Consider the following 23,185-nt stretch of genomic DNA (forward strand, 5'->3'; position numbering starts at 1 on the left):
ATTAAAAGAAAGTAAGAAATTCAAACATTGGTCATCCTTTATCAGTTTAATAATTTGGCCCTCTGTATTCATGGGTTTCACATCTACAGATTCAACTGACCGTAGATCAAAATTACTTGGAAAAAACTTTTTCAGAAAGTTTCAAAAAGAAAACTTGAATTTTCTATGCCCTGGCAACTATTTACATGGCATTTACATTGCATACAATTATTTATATAGTTTTATATTGTATTAGGTATTACAAGTAACCTAGAGATGATTTAAAGTATACAGGAAGGATGTGCATAAGTTACATGAAAATACCACACCATTTTATATAAGAAACTTGAGCATTCTCAGATTTTGGTACCCACAGGAGATCCTGGAACCAACTCCCTGCAGATACCATAGAACAACTAATAATTTCATTCTTATTAACCAATAAATATATATGTCAATTTGTATGTGTCTTTAAAATAATTTTTCATGTGCCCATTACTCCAACAAACAAATACTAATTAGATAATACTTAAGAGCTTACCTGCTCATGAAAGAAAAATATATAGGCTTTTCCCTACATTGTGAATTTTCATGACATAAACTATGTGCTATATAATCAGTTCCTTAGGGAACATAGTTTTCATTACTTATATCATCTTTTGTGATAACAAGACAGAATGAAAAAAAATAGAACTCTGTCTAGCTAGTCAAAATGGCTGTTTTTCTACCTTCCTATAAAAAATTGGCAAATTTCTGGAGTTCCCATTGTGGGTCAGTGGTTAACAAACCCAACTAGCATCCACGAGGACGTGGGTTCAATCCCTGGCCTCGCTCAGTGGGTTAAGGATCTGGCATTGCTGTGAGCTTTAGTGTAGGTTGCAGGCGTAGCTCAGATCCCGCATTGCTGTGGCTGTGGCATAGGCCGGTGGCCACAGCTCTGATTCGACCCCTAGCCTGGGAACCTCCATATGCCTCCCATGCAGCCCTAAAAGACAAAAAAAAAAAAATTGGCATGTTTCTAATAGTTTAAAAAACCTGTACAAAAGCTGGTGTATGGAGTTCCCGTCGTGGTGCAGTGGTTAACGAATCCGACTAGGAACCATGAGGTTGCGGGTTCGGTCCCTGCCCTTGCTCAGTGGGTTAATGATCCGGCGTTGCCGTGACTGTGGTGTGGGCTGCAGACGTGGCTCGGATCCCGCGTTGCTGTGGCTCTGGCGTAGGCCAGTGGCTACGGCTCCGATTTGACCCCTAGCCTGGGAACCTCCATATGCCGCTGGAGCCGGCCCAAGAAATAGCAAAAAAGACCAAAAAAGAAAAAAAAGCTGGTGTAGCCCCATGATTTAAGTACTTTACAGTAAGATAAATTTAAGTGTTTTGTGGCAGCTTCCAAACAACCATTTTAGGCATATGTCAGCAAAGTGGCATACCAGGAGGCCCCAAGCTACTCCCTAACAGAAATACATATATGTCAGAAAACCATCAGAACCAACTTTGTCAGAGCATTGAGAAACAATTAGATGTTTACACTAATAAGAGAAAGCCCAATTAAGACAAATACAACTTCAAAATGGTAAGAAAAGTTTGTGGAAATATGAAGAAGTGTCATGGTACAAAACCAACTACAAAAATAGGATAGCTCCTAGCCTTGAAGGAATTGCTACTAGACCTGCTGTATAGAAAGTGCTAAAGGGAATCCCTCAGGTTAGTGTGAAAGGATATTAGACAGTAACTTAAAGCTGTATGAAGAAATAGGTATCTCCAGTATAGGAAAGAACATGGCAAATATGAAAGTCAGTATTATGTAATTTTAGATTATAGCTCTACAATAAAGTTTATATCATAGTTTAGGGAGTTCCCATCATAGCGCAGTGGTTAACAAATCAGACTAGGAACCGTGAGGTTGCAGATTCGATCCCTGGCCTTGCTCAGTGGGTTAAAGACCCAGCGTTGTCCTGAGCTGTGGTGTAGGTTGCAGATGCAGCTTGGATCCCACGTTGCTGTGGCTCTGGCATAGGCTGGTGGCTACAACTCTGATTAGACCCCTAGCCTGGGAAGTGGCTCTAGAAAAGGCAAAAAGACAAAAAAAAAAAAAAAAACCCACAAATGAATGGATAAAGAAGCCGTGATATGTATTTAAAATGGACTATTCGAGATAGAATTAAGATGGTGGAATAGAAGGACTGGAGCTCAACTTCTCTCCTAAAAACAACAAAATTCACAACTAAAGACTGAGCACACTTCACCAAAATGGACTGGAAACCTTAAAAAAGATATCCTACTCCAGAAGAAAAAGAGGCCACATCAAGAGGTAGGAGGGGCAATTACATGATGTAAACAACCCAGTACCTCCCAGGTGGGAAGCCCCACAGACTAGAAATTAACTGGTTCAGGAGTGAGAGTTCTGAGCCCCACATCAAACTCCAACGTGTGGGGATCTGGCACTGGGAGAAAGAGCCCCCGAAGCATCTGGCATTGAAGGCCAGTGGGGCTTGTGTGCAGGAGCTCCACAGAACTCGGGGAAACAGAGACCCCATTCCTAAAAGGCGCACACATACTTTCACATGCACTGGGTCCCAGGGCAAAGCAAAGTCTCCATAGGAGTCTGGGTCAAACCTGACTACAGTTCCTGGAGGACCTCCTGGGAAGAGAGGGGTGAATGTGGCCTGTTGTGAGGGAAGGTCATTGGAAGCGAAGCTCTCGGGAATATTCAGCAGTGTGCCTTTCTCTGGAGGTGGCCATTTTGGGAAAATCTGGCCCCACCTGTCAGCACTGAGAAGCCCCAGGCCAAACAACAATCCAGCTGGGATCACAGCCCCTCCCCTCGGTAGGTAAACAGGCTGCCTAAAGACCCCTCAGGCACACAGCTGCCTCTAATCCCATCCAGAGACTAAGCCCCACCCAACAGAGGGATTAGGCTCCAACTATCAATGGGCAGGTATCAGTCCCTCCCATCAGGAAGCCTACAGCAAGCACCCATACAGACTTCAGCCGCAAGGGGGGCAGACACCAGAAGTAAGAGAGGCTGCAGCTCTATTATCTATAAAAAGGTCACCACACCAAAAACCTATAAAAATGAAAAGTCAGAGAACTATAACTCAGATGAGGGAGAAAGGAAAAACCTCAGAAAAACAGTTAAGTGAGGAGGAGATTCTTAGCCTCCAAGAAAAAGACTTTAAACTGGTGATGCTGAAGATGATGCAAGACATTGGAAATAAACTGGAGGCAAAGATGGATAACTTACAGGAAACACTGACCAAAGAGATACAAGATATAAAACTTAAGAGATGCAAAATACAATCACTGAAATAAAAAATTATCTAGAAGCAGCTAACAGCAGAATACAGGAGGCAGAAGAACAAATAAGCAAGGTGGAGGACAGATTAGTGGAAATTACGGATGCAGAACAGAAAAGAGAAAAAAGATTGAGAACTCTGGGACAAGGTGAAATGCACCAACATCCGTATTATAGGGGTGGCAGAAGGAGACAGAAAAAATATTCCCAGAGATAGTAGCCGAAAACTTCCCTAACAGGGGAAAGGAATCACTCACTCAAATCCAGGAAGCGATAAAATAAACTCAAGGAGGAATACTCTGAGACACATATTAATCAAACTGACCAAAATTAAAGACAGAGAAAATCCTAAAAGCAGCTAGGGAAAAAAAACAAATAACATACAAGGGAACCCAGATAAGGTTATATCAGCAGATTTTTCAGCAGAAACTCTGCAGGCCAGAAGGGAGTGGCATGATATACTTAACGTGATGAAAGGAAAAAACCTCCAACTAAGATTACTCTACCCAGCAAGGCTCTCATTCAGATTTGAAGGAGAAATCAAAACCTTCACAGATAAGCAAAAGCTGAGAGAATTCAACAGCACTAAACCATCCTTACAACAAATACTAAAGGAACTTCTCTAGGCAGAAAAGAAAAGACAGCCACAGGAAACAAAAATTCCACAAATGACAAGGCTCACCAGTAAAGGTATATACAGTAAAGATATGAAATCATCCATGCACAATTACACCACCAAAATCAGAAATCATCAGAAGAGGTGGGTACAAATGCAGCAGGACACTGGATATGAACTTGCAATTAAGAGAACAACAACTTAAAACAATCTCATATACATATAGACTCATATCAAAACTTCAGAATGACTGCAAACCAAAAATCTACAATTGATACACAGACAAGTAAGAAAAATCAACTCAAATACAACACTAAAGATAGTCATCAAACCAGAAGAGGAGAGAACAAGAAAAGAAGGGAAGAAAAAAGATCAACAAAAACAAATCCAAAGCAATTAATAAAATGGCAATAAGAACATACATATCAATAATTACCTTAAATGTTAATGGACTCAACACCCAAACCAAAAGACATAGACTGCCTGAATGGATACAAAAAGAAGATCCATATATACGCTGTCTTCAAGAGATCCACTTCACTTCTAGGGACACATACAAATTTCAAGTGAGAGGATGGAAGAACATATTTCATGCAAACAGGGATCAAAAGAAAGCTGGAGTAGCAATACTCATAACAGACAAAATACACTTTAAAATGAAGAATAGTTTAAGGGACAAAGAAGGACATTACGTAATGATCAAAGGATCAATCTAAGAGGAAGATGTAACAATTTTAAATATCTATGCACCCAACATAGGTTCAGCACAATATGTAAGGCACCTGCTAACAACCTTAAAAGGACAAATCGACAATAACACAGTCATAGTGGGGGACTTTAACACCCCACTCACAGCAATAGACAGATCGTCCAGACAGAAAATCAATAAGGAAACAGGCCCTGAATGAAGCATTAAATCAGATGGACTTAATAGATACTTATAGGACATTCCATCCAAAAGGAACAGAATACACATTCTTCTCAAGTGCACATGAAACATTCTCCAAGATTGATCACATCCTGGGCTACAAATTCAACCTCAGTAACTTTAAGAAAATTGAAATCATATCAAGCATCTTTTCTGACCACAATGCTATACGACTGGAAATCAACAACAAGAAAAAAACGGCAAAAAACACAAACACGTGGAGACTCAACAACATGCTACTAAACAACCAATGGATCACTGAAGAAATCAAAGAGGAAATTAAAAAATACCTAGAAGCAAATGACAATGAAGATATGACACTCCAAAACCTATGGGATGCAGCAAAAGCCGTTCTAAGAGGAAAGTTTATAGCAATACAAGCCCACCTCAGGAAACAAGAAAAAGCTCAAAGAAACAACCTAACTTTACATCTAAAGCAGCTCAAGAGAGAAGAACAGACAAGACCTAAAGTCAGTAGAAGGAAAGAAATCATAAACATCAGAGCAGAAATCAATGAGATAGAAACAAAGAAAACCATAGAAAAGATCAACGAAACAAAAAGCTGGTTCTTTGAGAAGATCAACAAAACTGATAAACCCTTACCCAGACGTTTCAAGCAAAAAAGGGACAGGATTCAAATCAATAAAATTAGAAATGAAAAAGGAGAAGTAACAATGGATGTCACAGAAATACAAAGGATCATAAGAGACTACTCTATGCAACTATATGCCAATAAAACAGAAAACCTAGAAGAAATGGACAAATTCTTAGAAAAGTGCAATCTTGCAAGACGAAACCAAGATGAAATAGAAAGATGAATGGACCCATCGCAAGAACTCAAATTGAAACTGTGATTTAAAAAATTGCAACAAACAAAAGTCCAGGACCAGATGGCTTCACAGGAGAATTCTGTCAAACTCTTAGAGAAGAGCTAACACCTCTCCTTCTGAAACTATTTCAAAAAATTGCAGAGGAAGGGATACTCCCAAATTCATTTTATGAGGCCACCATCACCCTGATACCAAAACCAGACAAAGATTCCACAAAAAAAGAAAACTACAGGCCAATTTCACTGATGAACATCAATGCAAAAATCCTCAACAAAATACTAGCAAACCACATCCAACAATACATTAAAAGGATTGGACATCATGATCAAGTGGGATTTATCCAAGGGATGCAAGGGTTCTTCAATATCTGCAAATCCATCAGTGTGATACACCACATTAACACACTGAAGAATAAAAACCATATGATCCTCTCGAGACGTGGAAAAAGCCTTTGACAAAATCCAACACCCATTTCTGATAAAAACTCTTCAGAAAGTGGTCATAACGGGAACCTACCTCAACATGATAAAGGCCATATATGACAAACTCACAGCGAACATCATTCTCAATGGTGAAAAGCTGAAAGAATTCCTGCTGAGATCAGGAACAAGACAAGGATGTCCGCTCTCGCCACTACTCTTCAACATAGTTTTGGAAGTCCTAGCCACGGCAATCAGAGGAGTAAAAGAGATGAAAGGGATCCATATTGGAAAGGAAGAAGTAAAACTATCCGTATTTGCAGATGACGTGTTACTATACCTAGAGACTCCTAAAGACTCTACCAGACAACTGTTACTTAAATTTGGCAAAGTCGAAGGATACAAAGTTAATACACAGAAATTGATGGCATTTGTATACACCAACAATGAAAGAGCAGAAAGAGAAATTAGGGAAGCAATCCCATTTACCATTGCATCCAAAAGAATAAAATACCTGGGAGTAAACCTACCTAAAGAAACAAAAGACCTGTACTCTGAAAACTAAGACACTTGGATTTATTTGATGAAAGAAATCAAAGATGACACAAACAGATGGAAAGATATACCATGCTCATGAATTGGAAGAGTTAATATTATCAAAATGACTATACTACCTAAGGCAATGTACAGATTCAGTGTAATCCCTATCAAATTACCAAGGACACTTTTCACAGAACGCCAACAAAATATTTTAAAGTTTGTTTGGAAGTACAACAGACCCGGAATAGCCAAAGACACCGTGAAAAAGAAAAATGGAGCTGGAGGAATCAGGCTCCCTAACTTCAGACTATACTACAAAGCAACAATCATCAAAACCGTATGGTACGGGCACAAAGGCAGACATATAGATCAGTGGAACAGGATAGAAAGCCCAGAATTAAACTCATGCACCTGCAGCCAACTAATCTATGACAAAGGAGGCAAGAATATACAGTGGAGAAAAGACCACCTGTTCAATAAGTGGTGCTGGGAAAACTGGACAGCCACATGGAAAAGAATGAAATTAGAACACTCCCTAAAACCATACACAAAAATAAACTCCAAATGGATTCAAGACCTAGATATAAGACCAGACATGATAAAACTCTTAGAGGAAAACATAGGCCAAACACTCTCTGACATAAACAACAGCAACATCTTCTCAGGTCCACCTCTTAAAATAATGACAGTAAAAACAAAAATAAACAAATGAGACCTAATTAAAGTTAAAAGTTTCTGCACAGCAAAGGAAACCCAAAACAAAACAAAAAGACAACCCACAGAATGGGAGAAAATCTTTGCAAGTGAATCACCTGACAAGGGATTCATCTCCAAAGTTTATATAATAAACACCTTCTGCAGCTCCATACCAAAAAAACAAATGACCCCATCGAAAAATGGGCAGAAGATCTAAACAGACAGTTCTCCAAAGAAGACATACAGATGGCCAAGAAACACATGAAAAGATGTTCAACATCACTCATTATTAGAGAAATGCAAATCAAAACCACTATGAGGTACCACCTTACACCAGCCATCAGAAAGTCTACAAACAATAAGTGCTGGAGAGGGTGTGGAGAAAAAGGAACACTAGTACACTGTTGGTGGGATTGTAAATTGGTGCAACCACTGTGGAAAGCAGTATGGAGATTTCTCAGAAAACTAAAGATAGAACTACCATTTGATCCAGCAATCCCACTCCTGGGCATCTATCCAGAGAAAACCATGACTCAAAAAGACACATGTACTCCAGTGTTCACTGCAGCACTATTTTCAGTAGCCAAGACTGGAAACAACCTAAATGTCCATCGACAGAGGAGTGGATCAAGAAGATGTGGTACATATACACAATGGAATATGACTCAGCCATTAAAAGGAATGAAATACCAGCATTTTTAGCAACATGGATGGACCTAGTAATTATCATGCTAAGTGAAGTCAGCCATACAATGAGACACCAACATCCAATGCTTTCACTGACATGTGGAATCTGAAAAAAGGACAGACTGACTGCAGTTCTTCTTTGCAGAACAGATGCTGACTCAGAGACATTGAAAAACTTATGGTCTCTAAAGGAGACAGTTTTGGGGGTAAGGGGATATGCTTAGGTTGTGGGATGGAAATCCTGTGAAATTGGATTGTTATGATCATTATACAACTACAGGTGTGATAAATTCATTGAGTAATAAAAATTTTTTTTAATTTTAAAAAGAAAATATGTTCTTGTCTCTGGATTAGATTTTTTTAAAACAGAATACAATTGATACTAAATGTAAATGTTTTAAAACTGGATTTATTAATCAAAATTTTGTCCATCAAATGACAGCATTAAAATATTTAATGAGGGAGGAAGATGGCAGAGTAGCAGGATATGAGGCTCACCTACTCCCACAAGTACAATGAGAATGTGTCCACATATGGAAATTTACACACAGAAAATTTGCTAAATGCTGACAGAAGACCTCAGGATCCTGGCCTATTCATGAAACTGGGTAGGACAAAAGAAAGAAGAAAAAGAAGAGAAAACCTGCACCTCTAGGAGGAAGCTGGAAAGAGCAAAAGCTTCTGCACCCTGAGAAGTTCCCCTACCAGGAGGCCATCAGCCAGGACGGAGGACTAACCTCAGAGTCTTGGAGGAGAACACAGCAATCAGTGTGAAGCAGGTAAAATGGAAACAGCCCTCCACAGTCACTGCTACAGAAGCTGTGTGCTGGTGCAGGCAGGTATCCGGAAATAAAACTCCGGCTTTAGAGATGAAATGCAAAGAGAGAGCTGAGGCTGGCTAAAAGGGAAAACATGGGGGTTGGCCACCTGAAATATATGTATATATGACTGGATCACTTTCCTGTACAGCAGAAATTGAAGGAGCATTGTAAATCAACTATATTAAAAATTTGTAAAGATATTTAAAAAGCAAATGTCAGAGTAGGTTGGCAACACAAATATCCAACAGAAGGCTTTCATCCAAATATTTAAAAAGTTTATAGTGGAGAAATAAATACATTGAAAACCCAATAGAAAAATGGGCAAAAGTCTTAAACATGTGCTTCACCAAAGAAGATACCTAAATGACTAATAAGCGTTTGAAAAGTATACAGTCTTATTAGTAATGTAAAAAAAATTGGAATTTAATTCATGAGGATACCATGACCTACCATCTTCGAGAATAAATCAGAAACTCTGAATATCAAAAAGTCAGTATAATGGCCTATTCAAACTGCAAAATAAAAAACTATGAACCAAAAACATTATAACCAGACAAATTATCTCTCAAAAATAAAAGTGAAATATGGAGTTCCCGTCGCGGCAGAGTGGTTAAGGAATCCAACTAGGAACTATGAGGTTGCGGGTTCGATCCCTGACCTTGCTCAGTGGGTTAAGGATCCGGCTTTGCCGTGAGCTGTGGTGTAGGTTGCAGATGCAGCTCGGAATTGGCATTGCTGTGGCTGTGGTGTAGGCCGGCAGCTACAGCTCCTATTGGACCCCTAGCCTGGGAACCTCCATATGCCACGGGAGCGACCCTAGAAAAGGCGAAAAGGGGAAAAGACAAACAAACAAACAAATAAATGTGAAATAAAGAGATTTTCAAACAAATTTAAAAAATTGAAAGAATTCATTGCTAGCAAATTCACTTCAAGTATAAAACAAAAGTTCTTCAGGCTGAAAGCAAGTTTCCTGAGACAGTAATTTGAATCCCCTAAAATAGATTCTGGGTAAAAGTAATCTTGTAATTACAAAAGATAGTATAATTACATATAATACATATGCATAAATAGGTTAATAATTTAACATAGAGAAATAACTTTAACAGTTATAAACAGACTTTATAACCTATGCTGTAGGTTATTATATTTATAATATGTATAACAATAATGCAAACACGGGAAGGAGGGAATAATGCTATATAAGGGTAGCATTTCTATACTTCACTGGAATTACTGGGATTTATTAGTATAAGACTGCAGTAGATTACTTCTTTATTGAGAAAACAAATGACCTATAACGTTGCGTATTTAATATTTACAGTGTTCTGATGTGATACATTTCTATATCCCAACGTGATTACCACCCTAGTGTTAGCCAACTCCTCCATCATGTCACATAATTATCATTTCTTTTTCTTTAAAGCTGTAGATTTATTTATTTATTATTTATTTTATTTTGGTCTTTTTAGGGCCATACTTTCAGCATAAGGAAGTTCCCTGGCTAGGGGTCGAATTGGAGCTGTAGCTGCCAACCTACACCACGGCCACAGCAATGCGGGATCCAAGCCGTGTCTGTGAACCTACACCGTAGCTCACAGCAATGCCGGATCCTTAACCCATTGAGCAAAGCCCAGATCCTCATGGACACCAGTCAGGTTTGTTATCGCTGAGCCACAGTGGGAACTCCTGTCATTTCTTTTTTATGGTAAAAACATTGTCTAGTTGCTTCTAAATTTGTGGCGATGGTTATACAACTCTGTGAATATATTTTTAAAAACACTGAAATGAACACTTCAAATAGGCAAATTGTGTGGTAAGTTATATATTTTTATAAACTAGTTGAGTGAATGCCAAGCAAAATAGGATAAAAAGGATTTGAAAGTTTGGAGGATATGGTGAGGGAGAAAACTAACTTTTACTAGACTCTAAGTTTCTCCAGAACATACTTTTTAATTGCTAGTGCTTAACCTAACCTTCCCTCAAATGCTGTTCTCATTGCCTCTTGCTTATTTGAAGATTCTTTGCTTCCTTAATTCAAATTATCAAGTCCTTCTTACATATACATATACAGAAAAGGAAAATATATCTGCTAATACTTTGTTTTGTTTTGCTATAAATCATTTTACTTTCACAAAATGCTGTTACTTGGTTATTGAAAACTTGTTCTGCCTAATCTGACACACCTTTGTTCATTTTTGGTAATGGTGCTGCGGCAGGTAACCCCCTCTATACAGATTGTGCAACCTTTAATACTTACTGACTCATGCATTTCTGCAAAGACTTCCTTCTGGATGTTTTGGTCATGACAGTTTTCTAACTTCAGGTACATATTCTGCTAGAAACAAATTCACAAAATTTTAGACCCAGTAGTTGGTCATTCCTAATTATTCATTTTTCAGTATAAGTTCTCCTATAATAATGTATTTTTCTTGTAAACAGAACTAGCTGCAGTTTCTAAATGAAGCACAATTTTTAAATCACATGAAAACTCAAACATAAAGAGACTCAATCTCAATCCTGGTACTTCTACAACTTTATCCATTTCCTTGTCCTAAGCTATGGAGTCTACACATTAAAGGGACTTGGGAGAGCACTTTTTCTCCATCTGCAAAGTATTCTGTTATTCTTTTCCATTACTTTTCCACTACTTTGTTTAAAACTAAATAACATAAAAAGGCACTAAAATATCCCTGGATGAGTCCAAGAATTTCTGCTCCATGGTAAATGAAGACCATGGTTTGCAACATGACCTGAGCAAAAACATGTCATGTTCCACATCACTAGGTATTTATCTCTATAGTATGATTATGATTGTAATGGAAATTTAAGATATTATCATAAACTCTCCAAGATATTTTAATTTAGCATAAAAGATAGCATTGTATAGAAAAAGCACTAATTAAAGAATTTTGCAGTGTAAGTTTATACATAAAGTTTGTCCTTATCTGGATACATAGTCTTGGTCAAATCATTAGCATCGCTAAGCCTCAATATATGGAGGCTTAATGGTTGCTTACAGCCACTCCAACTTGAAGGTTTAATGATTCTGCAACCCAGACATTCCATTATAATGCATATTCACTAATAACAAGGCTAATAAAGATAGTACCATACGTGCACGCACACACACACACACACTTATATGTTAGGATTATTTTACAAAGTGTTTTGGTATCTGTTTATTTCTATAGAAATGGATCTAGAACACTTGAAGGATACTGTTGGAAGGCATATATTGATGACAGAAATGAGGATACAACCAAAGAGTCTCCCTGGTAAGGATAAGAATTTTGCAAGCCTAATCTTTATGGTTTATTTTATCTTCTTTGGAGTTTAAGTATGAATTTTTGATGACAAGAGTCCCTATATGTTATTATTCTATGGGTAAAGTTTCCATGAATATTTTCATAATTAGTTGCACTCTGGTATTTATTAGAAAGTTAAAAGTTAGCTAGATATTTTGAGTTTTAGAAATCATTCAGTTAGAAATTGAACCATAAATTAAATGCTATAGTAAATTAATACACCTGATGCATGTATGTTTAATTCTGTTCTACTCTCTATTTCTGGCTTAAAGAAAAGGAGAAAGGCAACCGGATGAATGTGATAATAACAAGAGGAATTTAACAGATAATAATTAATTCATTGGTTACCATTTCTCTCAATTTGATGGAAATATCAGGCATGTTTATCCCATCTCATCTGTGGTTGAGTCATTAGTTGTGTTATGTAGTTTGGAGATTAAACTCAGCCTTTTCTCTTGTAACATGGATAGACTGCCCTTTGATTTCTGGTGTGACATCAAAAGAAGCAGACAACTTAACAGAGACATAATGGAAAGAGAAAAAGACAACACTCCTAAAACCACTATTATCCAAAGGTGACTGTGTACATGTCCAAGGCTTTTGCCCTTGGGGAGTAACAGTTGTGCCTTCAGACTGCAAAAGGAAATGACTTCAGTAGCATATTTTAGCCAAATAACTGAAAATATAAATAAGAAAACAATAAGTATATGCCCTAAAAGAGGAAGAAGTTAGTATGCAGAGATTCTATGTTATGTATCTAAAATGCCCAGTTTTCAGCATAAAATTATGCATCATGCAAAGAAACAAAAAAATGTGACACATAATAAGGAAAATGGCATGCAACAAAAACTGCTTCTAAGAATCCAAAATACTGGATTTAAAGAACAAAACCAAAAAAATAATTATTATAAATATGTTCAAAGAACTAAATATAGAGATTATTTAGAAGAAAAGGAAGTTCTGATGACAGTGTTTCATCAAATAGGGAATATATACGAAGAGAAATATATTATTTTGAAAAGAAATATATGGAAATCTTGTAGTTGAAAGTACAACTAAAATTTTAAAGAACCAGTCGAGGTTTTTAGTAATTTCCCAGTCAGAAGAAAGAATTAGCAAACTTAAAGTATGGAAATCTAGTAAAGACAGCAGAGAGATTAAACACTAGAAAATATCATTTTAAGTAATAACAGAAGAGAAAACCAGATTATTATAAATAGGATGGTTATAATAATAAACAGTACTTATACATGCTTTATCTTCTCTCAGTTTCGTATAGAGTACGAAGTTACGTAAATGAATAATTTTTTAAAACTGTAATAAATGAATTTTTTATATGTTTAATATATAAAAATGGGGAAAGATAAGAAATTTAAAATAATAAGGTTGTGAAAATAACATTATAAATCTCCCTGGAATTTAATCTTCCTAGTATAAATCTAAAGTTGATTCTAAAATTAACTACATTAGTTACATATTCTATAAATATACTAATAACCATTGGTTACACATTTAAAATGGGCATGTTGGGAGTTCCCACTGTGGCTCAGTGGTAACAACCGAACTAGTATCCATGAGGATGTGGGTTTGATCCCTGGCCTTATTCAGTGGATTGAGGATCCGGTATTGCTGTGAGCTGTAGCGTAGGTCACAGACGCAGCTCAGGTCTGGCCATATAGTGACTGTGACACAGGCCAGCAGCTGTAGCTCCAATTCAACCCCTAGCCTGGGAACTTCCATTAAAAAAAAAGGACAAAAAATAAAATGGCCATATTGTACATTATGTTCAACATTAAAAAAAAAAAGTTCAATGAACTACAAGCACAATAGGATTTTTTTAAATACTTAAAAACAACAGGAGGAGATTGTGAAGGAGGAAAAGTGAGGCTCTTCATAAATTAGGTTTCTTCGCCACATACTATTTGTGCTCCTGTTGTTTAACCCAAGCTGCCCTCAAGGGCTATTCTCATTGCCTCCTTGCATATCTAAGGATCCACTGCTTTCTCACTTCAAATGAAACCGTTCTTATTATTATTATCTATTGGAGAAAGATCAGAGGGCTCGAGTATGTCTGCTGATGTTCTCCAGTTATGTGTTGCTTTAGTACACATTACTTTCACAAATACCATAGCTTAATGACTGAAAACTTGTTCTGCCCACACCCAACCTGTCTTTGGTTTTAGTAATGATGCCTCATGCAGTCTCCAATTCTGTTTAGATTGCAATGGTGATAAAATCGTGCTGCCTCAGTAATAGCACAAACATGAAATATTTGTGAGCTTGGCCCTTTCTCCAAAACAGGACTTCCAATCTATAATGTCAGATATGACAGGTTCCGCTGCAGTTATATGCTACGTTAAAACCAAATTTTGCCCACAAAACTTTACCCAAGAGGTTACCCACACTCACTGATTCTAATTGTTATTTTGCAATATTAAATCTTTCAAATAATTTTTTTTCTGACATTGGACCTATATAATTGTTTCTAAATCCAGCAAATAGTAAAAACCATGTAAAGACTCAAATGGGAAAGGCATTCAATACCAATGCTCACATTCCTGCAAATTACCCATTTCTTTCTCCCTAGGGAGAAGGTCTACATGCTAAGAGAACATGAGAGGGTATTTTGTCTCTGTCCACAAATTACTGTTATTCTTTTCCATCATCGATGCCTACTTGACTTACAGTTACATAACCTTTTAAAAAAAGAATTAAAATATACCTGGACAAGCCAAAGAATTTCTGCCTCCCAGTAACACTCTGTAACTCTGATACCCATTTTTTGCAACTTGACCTGGTAAAAAATGTTATGTCCCACCTCACCAGGTGTATCCTTAACATATGAATGTGGTTTTTTGATATAATGATTTTTATTTTTTCCATTATAGTTTGTTTACAGTGTTCTATCAGCTTCTACTTTGCAGCAAAATGACCCAGTCACACATACATATATACATTCTCTTTTTCACATTATCATGTTCCATCATAAATAACTAGATATGGTTCCCTGTGCTATACAGCAGGATCTCATTTCTCCACTCAAAATGCAATAGTTTGCATCTATTAAGCCTAGACTCCCAGTCCATGCCACTCCCTCCTCCTCCCCCTTGGCAACCATGAGTCTCTTCTCCAAGTCCATGAGTTTCTTTTCTGTGGAAAGATTCATTTGTGCTGTATAACAGATTCCAGATCTAAGTGATGTCATACTTGTATTTGTCTTTGTATTTGTCTTTGTATTTGTCTTTCTCTTTCTGATTTACTTTACTTAGTGTAAGAGTTTCTAGTCCATCCATGCAAATGGCATTATTTTGTTCTTTTTTATGGCTGTGTATATACACAACATCTTTTTAATCCCATATGAACATGTTTTTAATGTATACCTTGTATTGATCAAATCACTAAATATTTCTAAAGCTCAATATAATGAGGCTTATATGATTGCTAATGGCTCTTCCAATTTTAAAGTGTTTTGATTCTGTAAGTCAGATTTCATTGTCATTCTTCTATAACAAAATAATGCTAATTAAAGAATGGGTATATATATGTATAACTGGTTCACTTTGCTGTACACCTGAAATAACTCAACATTGTAAAGCAACTAAACTCCAATAAAAATTTTTTTCAATGCTGATTAAAGGACTACTACACACAAAAACACATGTTAATACAGACTTTACAAAAATGTTCTGAAATTGTTTTTCACTGCAGACACAAATACAGAGCCCTACCCAGATGTTACTGGAAGAAGGATACTAAAGGGTGAAATGAAGACACAATCCAAGAGGCCTCCTGGTAAGAACAAGAATGTTTCAAGTCTATTTCTGGCTTATTTATCTTCTCTAATTTATTTAAGTTTGAATTTGCTTACAGTATCTATATGTTGTTTTTACATCATGCAATGTCTTCATAAATTCCCTCCTATAATTAGTGGAACTCCAGCAGTTATTATCAATAGAAAATTAGCTACATAGTGTAAGTTTTAGAATCCTTCACTAAAAAACAAAACAAAACAAAAAAAACTTATCAGTAAAAATTCTGTGCTACAGTGAGCTTGGAATATGCTTGATGGAAGCATGTCAAATACAACTCAATTCCTCTTTCAGGCTACAAGGACCGTTGCTTTGTGTTTACAAAAGCAGAAAGGCTAGTTTACAAATGCGATTATGAGAGACTTGGTACATGTTTATTTCATTGGTTAATTACTGATTGATTACTAATTCCCTCTAGATAATCAAACTACCAGGCTCATGTTCACTATCTCAGGTGAAGTAGAGAGCTTTAGTTTTGTTGTATAGCTCACAGCTTATATTACCTCGCCTTGTCTTGACGTGACAGTGTTTGACACACTTGTGGATCTTTGGTGTGATGTTAAAGGCAGAGAGCTTAACAGCAAAATAAGGGGAACAGACATTCAAAGGACAAAACAACCATCATCCAAAGGAGACTAGTTTGCAGCTCAAGTCTGTGCCCCCTTAGGAGCAGCATTAAAAGCTTCACACTGCAGAGCAGCAGACTTCTCTGCAAGAGAAAACACTCCGGCCTAGTCACTAAATAAGCAGGCAAACGGCAAGAGCAAACCTCCAGAGGGGAAGGGAACTCACTATCCAGATGTCCTGTGATGTATTAGCTAAACTCTCCAGGTTTTAACCCAACGCCCAAAGAAAAACATGAGACATGCGAAGAAACAGTGACGTGTGACTCGCAGAAACTTCAGGAGGGTGGGTTTGAAAAATGGGTTAAGCAGCGAGAGGGTATTTATTGTGAAGGAGGGAACTGCGATTCTTACTAAATTGCTTTAGCCTATGCCTTTTCCCCTCTGCTCCCAAACGCTCTTCTTAATGCTTCCTTGCTTACATAAGCATCCTTACATGCTTATTTCAACTGGGCCTGTCATCCTTGACCTCTACCCGTTAGAGAAGAAGCAGAGAGCCCCAATTACATCTACTAATATCCCTCATTTTGCATTGCTGTAGCTCATACGGCTCTCACAAAATGCAATTATGTACTTGCTGAAACTTGTTTGTCCAGTCTGAGGTATTTTGGATCATTTTGGTAATGATACCCCAAGCTGGCCTCCTCCTCTTTGCATTTTGGCTCCAAGGGTCACAGTACAATCTTTCATACTTAACTCCTGGTCTCTCAGCCACTACGACAAGGCAAGATCCACCTTATGGTGTCAGGTTCTGGAGCAGCTTCCAGCCTCGGGTACATGCTCCTCTGTAACCAGCTTTCAGTTTACTGGACACCTTATTTGACCCAAGTCACCAATCCTACTTATCCCTTTTTTAGCATGAAAAGTTATCTTTAATAAGTTTCATGTCGTTTTCCCCTCCTTTGACCTAGCTAGTAGTTTCTAAGCCCTGCAAAATGTTCAGATCACAGGAAGAACGCAAACGGAATGAATGGGATGCAGTCCCAGTGCTGATACCGTTACAGATTTACCCAGTTTCCCCTGCCCTGCTACAAGGTGTACATCCCAAGAGGACCTGGTAGGCAATTTTGCTTAGACGGCAGAATATCTTGTTCTCCCTCTACACCATTGGTGTCTCCTTGGTTTACGTAACCTGAGAAATGGCGTGAGATGGTCTGGAGAGAGTCAAAGAATTGCTTCCCGGTAGTAACTTGCTGTGAAATGGAACCATGGTTGGTTACTTGACCAGTGGGGGGAAAAGATGCCATGTCCCTCCCAGTAAGCATATCCTTACAGTCTGAGAGTGCTCTTAGTGTCAGTTTGGAAGATAGATATCCTTTACATGAACTTCCCAGGATGATTAAATTTGTATGAAACCCAGCATTGTCTATAGAGAGCACTGGTTAAGGAATTATGAGGCATCAGCTTATGCTCTGTATGTGTTTATCTCTGTATGTGTTCCCAATCAAGTCACAAAACATCTCTAAGCTGCAATATCATGAGGCTTATATGATTGCTAAGAGCCCTTCAAATTCTACTGTTTTATGACTGTGCAATGCAGACATTATATCATTTCCCTTCTGTAATAACAAATACTGAATAAGTACTACACACACACACACACACACACACGTGTATGTTAAAAGTTATCTTAGAAAGTGTTTTGTAATCTGTTTTATATCTATAGAGACTGATACAGAACACAGAACAGATAATGGCAGAAGAGCAAAAATAAGTGGTAAAATCAAGGCACATCTTAAGAGTCAACCTGGTAAGAATGAAAATTTTTCAAGTCTAATGTTTATGGTTTATATCTTTTCCAGGATATGTAATTAATTATGCATCATTAATGACAAGCTATATTTGTTATTATTAATGGGCAAAATATTCATAAATTCACTTTCATAATTTAACTCTAGTATTTACTACCAATGGAAATTTCTCTGGATATTGCTAGTTTTTAGTCATCCATTTAGAAAGTAATGCATAAATCTAGTGCTCTAATGACTTTAGAATATGCTTATTTTAAATATTCCCAACTGCTGTTCTACTCATTTTCATTGTTGTCCTAGAAGAAAAGAAGCAAAAAGGCTAGTTTATGAATCTTTTTTTTTTTTTTTTGGTCTTTTTGTCTTTTTAGGGCACCCACGGCGTATAGAGGTTCCCAGGCTATGGGTCTAATAGGAGCCTCCGGCCACAGCCACAGCCACAGCCACACTAGATCAGAGCCACGTCTGTGACCTACACCACAGCTCTCTGCAACACCGGATCCTTAACCCATTGAGTGAGGCCAGGGATCGAACCCAAAACCTCATCCATTCCTACTTGGATTCGTTTCTGCTGTGCCATGACAGGAACTCCTGTGAGTCTTATAAGAAGAGGAATATAGCATTTATTTCATATATTACCAATTACATGTACATAATTAAGTAGACAAGTAAATTTATTTCTCTACCAGAGTGGAGTTCTCTCACTGAATTTTAAAATTTACTGATACCACTTTAGATCTGCAGCAATAGAGTTACATGCATTTCTCTTTGATACAAGAAATACTATAGTTATGAACTTCTTGCAGAATTGATGCTGAAAGCCAGAATTTGAAAGTAACTGAATCTTTAGACAAAAGCACCAAATGTGTTTTACCTGAAATTAAATATTAAGGCAAGTTTTCTGTAACTTTGGTTTTGAATGATTTATTTGATTTTATTCCCACTTTTATTCCTGGAAAAAAGTAGTTAAAATTAACCAAATAAAAATTATTTACTCTTACAGCTATTAACTAGGGAAAAGCTGGTGGTGTAAAAATAAAATTGTTTTACCAAGCAGTTAGATTTGTTTTGTATTTTATTTTAACTAATTTGGAATATAAGCCATTTTTCCATGTCTTTAATTATCAGAGTTTTTGTTTAGGATCTTTGAAAAAATTTTTGTTTCATTGTTGCTTATGTTATAGTAGGAATCCTTGTCAATATGAATAACAACCTTAGACAAGCAGTAAAGTGCTCTTATTTACATTATTCAATTTAAACTGTCATGCCTTTTAACAACAAAATTTAGTTATTTTATACTTATTTATTAATGGTAAATTTGTAACTAAATGCTCTAAATAAAATTCAAAAGAAACTGCTAAGAGGAAGGAAGTTGCAGTGAATGTACTGATCACATATAGAACTGAAAAAAACGTTATGTCCCACCTTAACAGGAACATCCCTACCAAATGAATGCGTTTTTAATGTACATTCAATATACAATTAAATATAACAGAAAGTTATATTTATTAGGAAAAACTCTAGAATGACTGAATTTGCAAAACACTTTGTATTGCATGAAAAAAGTCCTAGTTAAGGAACTATGAGGCATCAGTTTACAGATCAGTTTTGTCATTACCTGGATATGTGGCTGAGGTCAAATCACTCAACATTTCTAAGCCTCACTATAATGAAGTTTATAACATTGCTAATGGCTCTTCCAGTTCCAGGGTATTATGTCTTCAATTCAGACATTTCATTTTAATTCTTCTCCTGTAATAAAAAAAAAACACTAATTAAAGGACACACATATAAACATACACATGTTATTATTTAACTTACAAAAGTATTTTGGGAGTTCCCCTTGTGGCTCAGTGGTAATGTACCCAACTCTAGTATCCATGAGGATGTGGGTTCAGTCCCTGGCATTGCTCAGTGGGTTAAGGATCCGGCGTTGCCATGAACCGTGGTGCAGATTACAGATGCGGCCCAGATCCTGCATTGCTCTGACTGGTGTAGGCTGGCATCTGTAGCTCTGATTCAATCCCTAGCCTGAGAACTTCCATATGCTGCAGAAGCAGCCCTAAAAAAGCATTTCAAAACTTTATTTCTACAGATGCTGATATACAGCTCTTCCCAGATGCTATTGGAAGAGGTTTTATGAAGGATGAATTCAAGATACAACCCATGAGTCATCCCAATAAGAATAAGAATATTTCAGGTATATTTCTTTTTTCTCTCCTCTGGAGTTTATTTAACTTTGGATCTTTAGTGACTATAGTACCTATATGCTATTATAGAGAATAAAAAGTCTTCATAAATTCCCTCCTATAATTACTGGAACTTTAGCCATTCCTATCAATAGAGAATTAGCTAAATATTGTTAATTTTAAAATTCATTCAACTAAAAAGTGATCCATAACAATTCAATGATATAGTGAGCTTGGAATATGCTTGATGGAAGCATTTAAAATGCTATTCTACTCACTTTCTTTTTTCAGGTTAGAAGGATAGTTGTTTTTATTTGCCAGTGTGAAAAAGCTAGTTTATGAATGGGATTAAAATAGGGATTTAGCAGATAGTTATTTCATTGGTTACTATTTCCCTTTACATAAATAAACTATCAGGCACATTTTTAATATCTCAGGTGAAGTAGTTGTCTTTAGTTTTGTTGTATAGTTCATAGCTTATACTATTGCCATTGTCTTGGCTTTAGCATTCTTGGACTTTGGTGTGATATTAAATGAGCAGAGAGCTTAGAAAAATAAGGGAAAGAGGAGTTATCATTGTGGCTCAACCAGTTACAAACCTGACTAGTATCCATGAGGATGTGGGTTTAATCCCTAGCCTGGCTCATTGTGTTAAGGATCCTTGCGCTATGATGTAGGTCACAGATGTGACTCTGATCCGCATTGCTGCTGCTGTGGTGGCTGCAGCTCAAATTTGACCTCTAGCCTGGGAACTTCCATATGCTGCAGATGCGGCCCTAAAAAGCTAAAAAATGGGGTGGGTGGGGAGACACTCAAAAGAATCTTTCTTAAAACAACTGCCATTAAAGATGGCAGAGTAATAACTCTGAGCTCACGTTAGCTCATGGACACTGAAAAATTACAACTGTTTATAGAACAGCTATCAATACAAAATACTGGAACCTATCAGGAAAGATCTTCCACAACTAAGGATATAAAAAAGAACCACACAAGATGGATAGTCGGGGCAGAGTCATGGTTTATTCAAGTCTCTGGCTTGGGCAACTCATGAATGGGAGAATAATTACAATAGTCAAGATTCTCACAAAGGAGTAAGGAGTCTGAGCCCCATATCATGCTGCCTAGCACAAAGGTCCTACCTGCACCAAGAAGATGAGTCCTCAGAATATTTGACTTTGAGGCCCAATGGGGCTTGCTTTCAGGAGTTCCAGAGGACTTTCTGAATAGAGACTTCACTCTCAAAGGGCACATACAACATCTCTCATGCTATAGGATCCAGTGTATAGGCAATAATTTAAAGGAGTCTGGATCAGACCTATCTGCTAATCTTGAAGGGTCTCCTTGAGGACATGGACACTGATAGCAGCCATTCTTGGGAGTTTGTTCTACCATAAGGACACTGGTGCTGCACTACCTACCACTTTGGAATCCTCTCTCTAACATTAGCCTCAGGACCCAGCCCCACAACTAACTACCAACCAATAAGCACCAGTACTGGGATGACTCAAACCAGGCAACTAACTGGAAGGTGACACAGCCTGACCCATCAGAAGAGAGCCAAGAACCTCTGAGCCCACAACCACCCCTGAAAACAGCCCTACACACTGGAGAGTCCAGGACCTGGCCCCACACACCAATGCCCAGGGCACTAGACCTAAGACCCCCCCAGGGCCCTATAGCCACAGAACCCAGGACCCAGATCCACCCAGCAGTGGGCAGGCACCAACCCTAGAATCACTGCCTCTGCCAACAATAACCTTGTTGTAGCTTTGGAATCAGTCTCTCCAACCACTATGCCAGTAACAAACCCAGGACAATGGCATCTCTATAGTCTGTGGACCCAGACCACCCACCAGCAGGAAAGCACCTGCCCTACAACCAGCTGGGCTTCATTCCTGGCCATGAGGAGTCTGCCATAGCTTTAGGGCCAGCCTCACACGTGAGTGGGTGGATATCATCTGCAAGAAAATGCAGGTCTACAGCATGAAGACCCAGCCTACCCACCAGGAGGCCAACACCATCTATGGGACCCGGAGCCCTGCAGCCATACCCCAGGACCTGTCACTACCAGGTGAGCCAGTGCTACCCCCTGGACCTGGCTCTACCCCACTGGTAGGCTGGCACCAGCCCCAGGACTTCCTGGACATGACTCCTGGATGGACTAACCCCAGTTCCCCCCAGGGTTCCACAGCCAGCAACCTCATGACCCAAACCTGCCAATCAGTTGCTAGCAGCCTCTGCACAGTAAGGGCCTGGTAAATAACTGGAGCCAATGAAGCCAACCAAGCCACTCATACCAGTCAGCTTCCACAGCAAAAGGACCCACACAGCACATATAGGGGTACCCATAGAGAATATAGTTCTGATGACAAGAGGGGAGTATACTACTGGAATTCATAGGAAATTTCTTAAAAAAGCCCTCTTCCCCAAGGTTGGGAAATGTAATCCTCCTCTAGATATATAGAAATATGAACAGCAAATTAGACAAAATAAATCAACTGGGAAAAATATTCGAAATGAAGGAATAAGTTACACCCCCAGAAGAAGACAAGGAGATACACAACTACCCAAGAAGGAATTCAAGGCAATGATCCTAAACAACCTGGGAGAAGAATGGATGGACAGATTGAGAAATTAGAAGGTTTGTTTGTTTGTTTGTTTGTTTTAGGGCCACACCTGTGGCATATGGAAGTTTACAGGCTA

The 23,185-nt window shown here is 37.9% G+C and overlaps 1 protein-coding gene across 3 annotated transcripts in view; it reads left to right on the top strand.

Moving 5' to 3' along the window:
• CCDC7 (coiled-coil domain containing 7) overlaps window positions 1-23,185 on the top strand; it is a 336,376-nt gene that overhangs the window by 282,706 nt on the left and 30,485 nt on the right. For all 3 annotated transcript variants that reach the window (XR_014818070.1, XR_014818072.1, XM_084980435.1), the window contains 4 exons: window positions 12,000-12,083; window positions 15,822-15,905; window positions 18,212-18,295; window positions 20,389-20,493. Coding sequence is in view for 1 of the 3 variants with exons in the window: in XM_084980435.1 (XP_084836561.1) it covers window positions 12,000-12,083; window positions 15,822-15,905; window positions 18,212-18,295; window positions 20,389-20,493 (357 nt within the window). In the remaining 2 variants the exon portion in view is untranslated. The remainder of the gene's footprint in view (window positions 1-11,999; window positions 12,084-15,821; window positions 15,906-18,211; window positions 18,296-20,388; window positions 20,494-23,185) is intronic.

Source organism: Sus scrofa, chromosome 10 (genome assembly GCF_054392235.1).
Source record: "Sus scrofa isolate SSC_HxYL_T2T_F1_AM1 chromosome 10, Sscrofa_HxYL_maternal_Yorkshire_Landrace_v2.0, whole genome shotgun sequence".
NCBI lineage: Eukaryota > Metazoa > Chordata > Mammalia > Artiodactyla > Suidae > Sus > Sus scrofa.